General features: G+C 37.4%; 2 protein-coding genes across 3 annotated transcripts in view; one reads left to right on the top strand and one right to left on the bottom strand.

Moving 5' to 3' along the window:
• Positions 1–637: 637 nt before the first annotated feature.
• On the bottom strand, positions 638–3,795 carry LOC108579195 (ATP-dependent RNA helicase Ddx1). 2 transcript variants are annotated; one of them, XM_017942665.1, is made up of 12 exons: positions 3,735–3,795; positions 3,559–3,610; positions 3,288–3,478; positions 3,013–3,212; positions 2,462–2,932; positions 2,227–2,396; positions 1,996–2,158; positions 1,740–1,926; positions 1,384–1,677; positions 1,089–1,306; positions 896–1,016; positions 638–833 (listed from the first exon to the last, which is right to left on the bottom strand). In XM_017942665.1, exons 1-12 carry the CDS (start codon positions 3,748–3,750, stop codon positions 715–717), a joined length of 2,202 nt encoding a protein of 733 aa, XP_017798154.1. In that variant the 5' UTR covers positions 3,751–3,795; the 3' UTR covers positions 638–714. The 2 variants fall into 2 exon arrangements, with proteins under 2 accessions (XP_017798154.1, XP_017798155.1); XM_017942666.1 differs by having other exon boundaries at positions 3,312–3,478.
• Positions 3,796–4,167: 372 nt separating this feature from the next.
• LOC108579161 (histone acetyltransferase KAT7) overlaps positions 4,168–9,807 on the top strand; it is a 26,625-nt gene continuing 20,985 nt past the window's right edge. The window contains exons 1-10 of the mRNA XM_017942613.1: positions 4,168–4,324; positions 4,425–4,893; positions 4,976–5,221; positions 5,302–5,565; positions 5,634–5,813; positions 6,478–6,874; positions 8,374–8,668; positions 8,739–8,983; positions 9,065–9,251; positions 9,701–9,707. Coding sequence (XP_017798102.1) covers positions 4,307–4,324; positions 4,425–4,893; positions 4,976–5,221; positions 5,302–5,565; positions 5,634–5,813; positions 6,478–6,874; positions 8,374–8,668; positions 8,739–8,983; positions 9,065–9,251; positions 9,701–9,707 — 2,308 coding nt within the window. The 5' untranslated portion in view covers positions 4,168–4,306. The remainder of the gene's footprint in view (positions 4,325–4,424; positions 4,894–4,975; positions 5,222–5,301; positions 5,566–5,633; positions 5,814–6,477; positions 6,875–8,373; positions 8,669–8,738; positions 8,984–9,064; positions 9,252–9,700; positions 9,708–9,807) is intronic.

Raw genomic sequence — 9,807 nt, 5'->3', positions numbered from 1 at the left:
CGTGAATATAATACGTGCGCCTCGTTCACCCTTAATGAAAGAGATAGAAGACGCGTTGTATTCGTATGGCGCGTGTTACAGGCGAATCGTCGAATTCGCTACTTCAAAGGAAAAGATTAAAAAAAGAAAGAAAAGAAGGGAGAACACGTACCCTATATCCGAATGATGCAGAAAACAAACAGTATGATTTGTATACTGTGTAACTTTAGTCGTTTACCATTGATTTCAAGAAATGTGTATAAATTATTATGTGTAACAACATGCGCGCGTGCGCGCACATGCACATATACAAGAAAACAAAAAATAAAAACCATACAAAAGATGTGAAAATTACAAAACCAACACTGCAAGGCCACTGTATTATACATTTGTGTAACTAAAATAGCGATGGTACAATTATGAAAATTATAAAGATACAATAAACACTTACCGTATGTCTTATATACACATATACAAATGCTATCTAAGTCACATGTTTTGTTCTTTAGAAAAGATATATCGAAAATGCCTGATTATGAGTTAACTATGAAATTCGGGACACGATATAACGTGAACCAAGATGTTGTATTACTTGTAACAAAATTTATATACCTACATGTTACATTTGAAAGTACACTATATTTATAAATATTAAGAGATTATTCAAACACTAGTATAACATACTAAAATACGATATTCGAAGGTTGAACAATTCATTCGGCGAGCATAGCAGATCTAATTCGCTGCTTTTGTCATATGCCTTTGCAAATACAAAAATTGTGCTTGTGATTCCAAGGAAGACAATTCCGACACGTAGGGCGCCATTTGTTGAACGTGGTTTTGATATTTTGAACCTGAAAATTCATTAGTATTATGATACAGTTCGGTTATTCATATGGATACAAAAAATACATACCCGTGGATTGCCTCTTTTGACCGTACACAACTTTTCCGTCGAACTCACTAATTGGAATGCGCATATTTTTATCAACTATTTCAATTGTGATATTTAAATGGTCTTCAATTTCAGCTAGATACTAAAAGAGAGAAAATTTGACAATCGAATGGCAGGAAACAACAAAAACAAAACGCTTTTTGTTAAAACTTACGTTTTGTTCGGTATACCAAGTACAGCAACCACCTTGGTCGGTAAGCCTGGTATCGTAACAGTTTCTTCCGCGATTAGGACACCATTCGCCGTGATACCACACCTTTTCAGGAACTGCACTACATAGAGAAATAGCCAGACCCATTCTTTCAGCTCTACCAACTCTACCTATACGGTGCACATAGTTGAATTTATCGTCAGGTAGAGTCATGTTAATACCTAAAAAAAAATTTGATCATGAGTAGATACATAAAAATTGCATGAAAATATATCAAGCATATATGGAGATTACGTACAGAAAGGTACTCCCGTAACATCTATGCCTCTAGCTGCAACGTCGGTGCAAATCAAGAACTTTACTTCTGCTTTTCTAAATTTTTCTAAATTAGATTTACGCTCGGGAGGTTTTCGATCACCGTGTAAACATACACATGAAAAATTATTTCCACGGCTCTGTTTCAGATACCGTTCCAAATTATCGCAATCTAATTTGGTTCTACAGAAAATAATAGCTCGGTTCATGTTGTTTTCTACGATAGCACGAACACAGTATTCGCCTTTTAATATTTTTGTACCCTCTGAATTTGTCTCTGTAAAACAAATTTAATTAAATATACAGAATTCGAAAATTATCATACAATTCGAAACATACCTGAATTAGAGGAACCAGGTGTTATATTATCTCTACTGTGTACACCATCAGTTTCTATATGATTTCTTAAGTTATGCCAAGATTTATCCTTTTGCGGATCTACCATTACAACAACATGATGCACTGTTTCGGGTACTGCATCTTCACCTTTTAAATCGATCCATGTCGGGAAATGCATCAAACGTTCCTACACACCGTGAATCTTTTCACATAATATTATATACAAATGTAAACAATTACAATTACAAATACTTACTGCCATCTTTTTTACTTCAAATGCATGCAATGTTGCTGAACAGACGATCATCTGCAATCTTTTCCCATCTGAAGTAATTTTCGGTATTTGTCTATGCAAACGATCAATTAATTCCGTGTACCCTGATCTCAATAGACCGTCAGCTTCATCTAAAATGAAAAATCTAAAACAAAATTATACTATAACAAAGATTATTTCAATAGGCTTAATCTGTAATGAATTTCGAAATACCTGCAATGTGTTAGCGACAAATAACCACCCTGTATTAAATCTTCTAAACGCCCTGGTGTTGCAACTACTATATCCACACCAGAATTTAATGTGGCTATTTGTTCTTTAACACTAACACCACCAACAATTAACAATTCTTTAACAGCAGGATCTTTCAAATATTTTTTAAACTAAAAAGAAATAACATTTAATACATCGAATATTTCAACTTCACTTATAATTATTAACACCTTACTTTTTGAATTTGATTATAAGTCTGCTCTGCAAGTTCCCTAGAGGGTTCTAAGATTATAGCTTGAGGGGCATTACTCTTAGGTTTGCCATCACTTTTGCTTTGAGTTTGAGTGCTGTTTACGGGATTTTCTCTTATAGCTTCCTTTGGAGCTGAGGCTACTGCTACATAATTGAATGGAGGTGGATGTTTAAATGGCTGTGCCCCAAAATTAAATGACATTTCTGCATTTTTCAGCACTACAGCTGGATAAAAGGTTTCTGATTTTAGTTGTGCATTCAGAGTAAATGCTACACCCAGATCTACACCATTTTTTGTGAAACTAATTTCACCAGCTGATAAATTTAAGAGGCACCCAATTACATCATGCATTCCAAAAGACTCTCCATAATTGTCAAATTGTTTTGCATGTGATTTTTTACCAGTACCACCAAAGCCAAAACTAAATTTATCTGTTCCTAAATCCAATGAAGCCTATTCCATAAATATAGTAATAATTATAATTTTTCTATAATGCGATTTTTGAAAAACTGATAAAAAATTAAGGTAATTACTTGAGATGTAGACCAGCCTACACGGCATAATCCTTCATCAGTTACTATAGCTTCAAAGTAATATTTGTCCTTTCCATGAATTCCCTTGTTTGCTCTGCAGCCATGCCATTCTTTTTGTTCACGACTTTGACATCTTAAACCATCTGGAGTTATAGCTAATGCTCTACCTCTATCAAATAAACTCAATGACCAATGTTTAGCTGCAATCAATTATAGCAATACCTTAGTGTGAAACATTGTATAACATGTTGCAGTCAGATTAAAAAATGACATACAGTATTGATGGTGTCCTGCAGAACTACTACTTGTTATACCAGATTCTAACTGTTTTAGAGTTTCCCATACAATTTGCAAAACTGGTAGACAGAAGGCACCAGTTTTTCCACTGCCAGTTTCTGCAGCCATCAATACATCTCCACCACCCAAAATTAATGGAACAGCTTCAGCTTGGACATCAGTTGGTAGTCTGCAATAAAATATTTCAATAGTACTCTTGTATGCAGAATTTTCTTGTTACAACTTCTAACAAAATTTTATTTTACTTACGCCCATTCCATATCATCGACTGCCTTTCCAATTTCTGGCAAAACACCCATTTCTAAAACGAAACGTTAGTAATGCAAAAACCGGTTTTGACAACTTTATCAAGAACATTTTCAATTATACGTAATTCTACTTATATGAGTACGACGTTAAAAATATGTTTAATCAAAAAAACTTACCCTCGAACGCCGTCATTATTATAACTTGTCTAGAATAAAAAAATAAGAAATGTGGAGTTAAAGAACGTTCACCGACGTTCTTCGTTAGGACAAATATGTTCTGCACATATGATATTCGATAAAAGTGTCATCTATACTTCGTGCGTATGTCACGAAATATGTAAGACGTAGTACGGAACACGTTCGTATTTTATGAGTTCCTTATTTTTTAACTTCTCTCATAATTATTAATTACTTTTGGAAATTCAACGTTAACAGTTAATGAAAATTATTGAAATTATTACTTATAAAGTACAAAAGGTATTCTTAAGAAGAAGCAAATTATTTTCTATCGTTTTCGAACTTGCCTTAAAGTTGCATTACTTCTGCGCAGAATGCTATAGTATAGTGATGTGTTAGTGTGTTGTGTACTTAGTTGTAAGTCAAAGTAAAGTGTAAAATGGAAGATTTGTTGCCTTAATCGAGTTTATTGTAAATAATTCCTCCATACATGTTTTGGAAGAGTATAGACATTATTGCAGAAATGATGTTAAACGGCATTTGTTGCTTACTTAAGAGATAGCACTATAGAAATGACTCCAAAACGGAAGGTACGTACACTTTGTATAGGTTATACGATCATTATAATTTCATAGTTTATACCATATCTAAACTTTAATTAATGCACGTAATATTATTGTCAAATGATAGACCACTAGCTCAGAATCTACTTCAACAACCAGTTCTGGTTCTTCATCTAGTAGTTCTTCAAGTTCAGGCAGTGAATCTAGCTCATCCGATTCAGAAAATTCCAGTAGCTCTGCTAATAGTAAAAAAGTATCTGACACAGAAAGGGCAAAAAAGAAGACACCATTCCCTGCTAATAGACATGGCAAATCTAAAGCTGACACAGTTGTTGCTCCATCTGCAGAAAATAAAAATAAAGAAAGAATACCACCGAAGAGTAGACCTGTGGTATACTCTTCAGAATCAGAGGAATCACCAAGTAAAGTAAAACCTACAGCAAAGAGAAAGCCTCCAGCTAAACCTAAAGCAACTGCCACAGTAGCACCTGTTGTTAAACAACAAAGGCCACCTGTTAAAGCATTAATTGCTTCTGGCCAGCAGAAGAATACACCAAATTCTAAACCACTTGCTAACAAGCCAAACAAACCTTCTAGTAAGAACATATTTATTTAAAATAATTTTTTAAGATTTATCTTTTATATCCTTTCCTACTTTATAATGTGTTTTTTTAATAGCCTCCACAAATGCTAATGGAAAAGGTCCTGACAAATCTGCAAAAGCAACCTCAGAACCTGTGCAAAAGAAATTAAAGAAGAAAAGTATATTCAGTCCTGAGAATAGTAGTGAAAGTGACAGTGGTATTCCAACCAAAACTAGCACAGTAAAACCTGCAAATAATTCTGTAAAATACACAAAGAATCAGCAGCCTAAATCAAAACCAAATGAAACAAAACAGAAAACTATCACTCCAAATAGGCCCAGTATGTAAATTCAATATTATTTCGTTAAATAAGCAACATCATTGAGAATTTTAAGCCAAAGTTTCGTTCTATTATATCAGGTCTATTAGCAAAATCTGTACAATCACAAAAGTCAGATAGTTCTGCAAGCTCAAAGAGCTGCTCTGCAGGATCAGGTTCCTCAGGCTCTACAGATAGCAGCACCGACTCTGAATCGTCGGAGAGTGTTGCAAGCCCACAGCCTCAGATAAAAAGAAAAGATACTCAACCAACTACAGCAATAAGCGCTACTATAAATGCTCCTCCAAAGCGGCCTTCCGCGGCGGTTGCGCCTGTGAAACCGCAAAAATGTACAAAACGACAGGGTGGGTAAACGCGTAATCAAATATTAGGAATTGCGTAAAGTTACATCAACATTTTATTTAACGTTCAGGTGCAATAAAAAGCGAGGATGAAGGCGACGCGTCTGCGAGTGAAAAAGAAATGGACGAACCTGGTGAAACGGGCACGGCGAAGGCAACGGCCAAAGGCAAACGAAAGTTACAGACACGAAAAGGAAGCAAATTGCTTCAGCTTCAAGCAAAGGCAGCCAGTGACTCGGAATCTGACACAGGTACGAATGTATTGTAGCAATAAGTATGTCACAGTATGCAACATTTCGTTACTAATCTCACATTTCCTCCCTACTTCCTTGTGGATATTATGTTTCCATTTAAAAGACGCGTGGTATTTCCTTAAGATTCTACTATTTAACACATTACCTTCCTATAAGTATTATTAGTTGTGTATCCTTAGCATAAACTAGTCTCCTACATATTTTTCTTCTTTATCGTTTTGAAATTGTAGAAAGTTGTTTTAGAAGTTAGAATACTAACCAATTTTGTTTTGTCCTTGGATAAGTTCAATTCCTTCTATCAACCTATCATTGCAACCACTACTGCCAAAACACACTTCATGCATATAGATACATTTTGACTTGTAGTACCACCGTTCTCTCGTAGTAAATTGTCTCTAGACATATTTTTCGATTAGTTTTGATGTCGGGAGAAAATTTCTCGAAGTTTTCTTAGCATGAGTATGTTGAAAAACGAGGCGGGTAGAGAATTTTCTGCAGGCGGTGGATTTAGGACTCTATGCTGCCTCCTTAACACAAAAAAGCAGTATTTGCGGTTCTGGATGGATGGATTGGACATATATATGGCCCGTAGGAATCCACTGGTCGATGGGACAAACATTTCGTATACAAAAAAGCATGTCCAAGGTGTCCTAAGATGCAGATACAGTCTTTTTGCTTACGGCGGCAGTATGGTTCTCAGGTACGGAAACGGTAGCGTGTAAACGTATCCTGCAAATTCCGCTGATCCGGTGTGATTTATCGAGAGTAGCTGAAAGCAAGAGGAGTACCAGCAAATCGCCTGTAAAACGTGCTGGGCCTAGTACCGCCGCGAGACAGTCGTCAGGAACCAACAGACTACCACAGAACAGCGGTACGTCGAACGTTACCAGCGGAAGATCAGGACAAGGGAATTATGGTCGCACACGCGTCACCAAGGAAAGAGAATGCCCATTAGCACCAACTTGCGATTCACGTGGTCATCTTTCTGGAAAGCTCGATTCGCATTTTACATTGGAATCTTGCCCTTTGTATCATAACACGACGCAGCAAGCATGCGTGTAAGTTATCATTTTATTGCGATACACGAGAAATATGTGATGTGTGCTACAGATACGTTAAAGTAGCTTCTTCCTTCTGCAGGGAATTTTACAAAGAAAGAAAAAAACGCGAAGAAGAGAGGAAAAAAGCTGTAGCATGCTTGGCGAAAAAGTCTCCAAAGGGTATGCACCAAACAACGGAGCAAAGAAACTATCAGCTGAAAGTAAGGGAAATGAGAAACAAATGGAAAGGAAACGCTGGCGATGGAAACGAAAGCGACAGCAGTAGCGAGCTTCAAGGAAATGAGAAAGACCGTCAGCCAAGATTGACGAATCTAACTCCGGAATACCAGCCAGTGACTCGGAATCTGACACAGGTACGAATGTATTGTAGCAATAAGTATGTCACAGTATGCAACATTTCGTTACTAATCTCACATTTCCTCCCTACTTCCTTGTGGATATTATGTTTCCATTTAAAAGACGCGTGGTATTTCCTTAAGATTCTACTATTTAACACATTACCTTCCTATAAGTATTATTAGTTGTGTATCCTTAGCATAAACTAGTCTCCTACATATTTTTCTTCTTTATCGTTTTGAAATTGTAGAAAGTTGTTTTAGAAGTTAGAATACTAACCAATTTTGTTTTGTCCTTGGATAAGTTCAATTCCTTCTATCAACCTATCATTGCAACCACTACTGCCAAAACACACTTCATGCATATAGATACATTTTGACTTGTAGTACCACCGTTCTCTCGTAGTAAATTGTCTCTAGACATATTTTTCGATTAGTTTTGATGTCGGGAGAAAATTTCTCGAAGTTTTCTTAGCATGAGTATGTTGAAAAACGAGGCGGGTAGAGAATTTTCTGCAGGCGGTGGATTTAGGACTCTATGCTGCCTCCTTAACACAAAAAAGCAGTATTTGCGGTTCTGGATGGATGGATTGGACATATATATGGCCCGTAGGAATCCACTGGTCGATGGGACAAACATTTCGTATACAAAAAAGCATGTCCAAGGTGTCCTAAGATGCAGATACAGTCTTTTTGCTTACGGCGGCAGTATGGTTCTCAGGTACGGAAACGGTAGCGTGTAAACGTATCCTGCAAATTCCGCTGATCCGGTGTGATTTATCGAGAGTAGCTGAAAGCAAGAGGAGTACCAGCAAATCGCCTGTAAAACGTGCTGGGCCTAGTACCGCCGCGAGACAGTCGTCAGGAACCAACAGACTACCACAGAACAGCGGTACGTCGAACGTTACCAGCGGAAGATCAGGACAAGGGAATTATGGTCGCACACGCGTCACCAAGGAAAGAGAATGCCCATTAGCACCAACTTGCGATTCACGTGGTCATCTTTCTGGAAAGCTCGATTCGCATTTTACATTGGAATCTTGCCCTTTGTATCATAACACGACGCAGCAAGCATGCGTGTAAGTTATCATTTTATTGCGATACACGAGAAATATGTGATGTGTGCTACAGATACGTTAAAGTAGCTTCTTCCTTCTGCAGGGAATTTTACAAAGAAAGAAAAAAACGCGAAGAAGAGAGGAAAAAAGCTGTAGCATGCTTGGCGAAAAAGTCTCCAAAGGGTATGCACCAAACAACGGAGCAAAGAAACTATCAGCTGAAAGTAAGGGAAATGAGAAACAAATGGAAAGGAAACGCTGGCGATGGAAACGAAAGCGACAGCAGTAGCGAGCTTCAAGGAAATGAGAAAGACCGTCAGCCAAGATTGACGAATCTAACTCCGGAATACGATTTGAAATTGTTCATGGAGGCGCAGGCGATCGCCAGTGAAAAAATTGTAGGTTTTCAAGGTACCTCTTTGTGTACCTTAACGTCGTACTAACTGTACAATATTTCTTTTGCAATAGGAGAAGGAATTGAAAGAATTGGATTACGATGGTGAAGGTAGAAACGGTGGCGGAACAAGAGTTATCGAAATGGGAAAATGGGAAATGGAAGTTTGGTACCAGAGTCCCTATCCAGAAGAGTTCAGCCGCGCTCCGAAGCTTTATTTATGCGAGTATTGCTTGCGGTATGCGAAAAGCCGTCAAGTTTTAAGGAGGCATCGAGAGAAATGTTTATGGAGACATCCACCTGGACACGAAGTGTACAGGTTGGTAGATAAACGTGATTCTGATAATCTTCAGATGAGTAGAATTATACATGTCGCTCTTTCTTCACAATGTTTATACAGGAAAGATAAGATAGGTGTATGGGAAGTTGACGGAAAACGTTATAAGCAATATTGTCAGAATCTTTGCTTGCTGGCAAAGTTCTTCCTGGACCACAAGACGTTGTACTACGACGTCGAGCCTTTTCTTTTCTACGTGATGACCATTGGCGACGTCGAGGGTTGTCATACAGTTGGATATTTCAGCAAGGTGAGTGTTTCTTACTCTGTATACTGTGAGAAAAAAGAAAAATGAACGTTATTCTTAACGCTTATGGAAAGCAAATTCCAATAAGCGTTTGCGTAATTATTAAGCGACAAGTTCAAAGAAGAATAAACATGTAAAACCATCGATTATTTATCACCTAATATACTATATTTTTCTACGTATATGTGCAAATGTAAAACGACTAAATCGAACCAAGGGAGATACTGCAATATGGGCGAAAGGTAGAACAGCGTGTTCGAAGAAACCGTTCTGAACGTGGTTAAAAAATAAAATCAAGCGAAGTATAAAAGAAAAATTATCCAGGCGTTTCTTATTGGCACGGATCTCGTTGCGACAAGTCACCAACGTCGAAATTAATGCGAAGCACGTGCATGTACGTGAGTGACTGTACGCGAACGATTGTGTCTGTCTCTTTTGGTTGTGTCTGTTAGCACTTGCGTAAACCGGGCCAACGTTTACGTGGTAGGCATCTGTATCGTACGACCCTCGCTGATGATATTAAAATCGTTTAACCTGTTAAAAAGTAACGTTTCATCTT

This window comes from Habropoda laboriosa, unplaced genomic scaffold (assembly GCF_001263275.1).
Source record: "Habropoda laboriosa isolate 0110345459 unplaced genomic scaffold, ASM126327v1 scaffold64, whole genome shotgun sequence".
NCBI classification, from domain to species: Eukaryota; Metazoa; Arthropoda; class Insecta; order Hymenoptera; family Apidae; genus Habropoda; species Habropoda laboriosa.
This window is presented reverse-complemented; position numbering and strand designations above follow the sequence as displayed.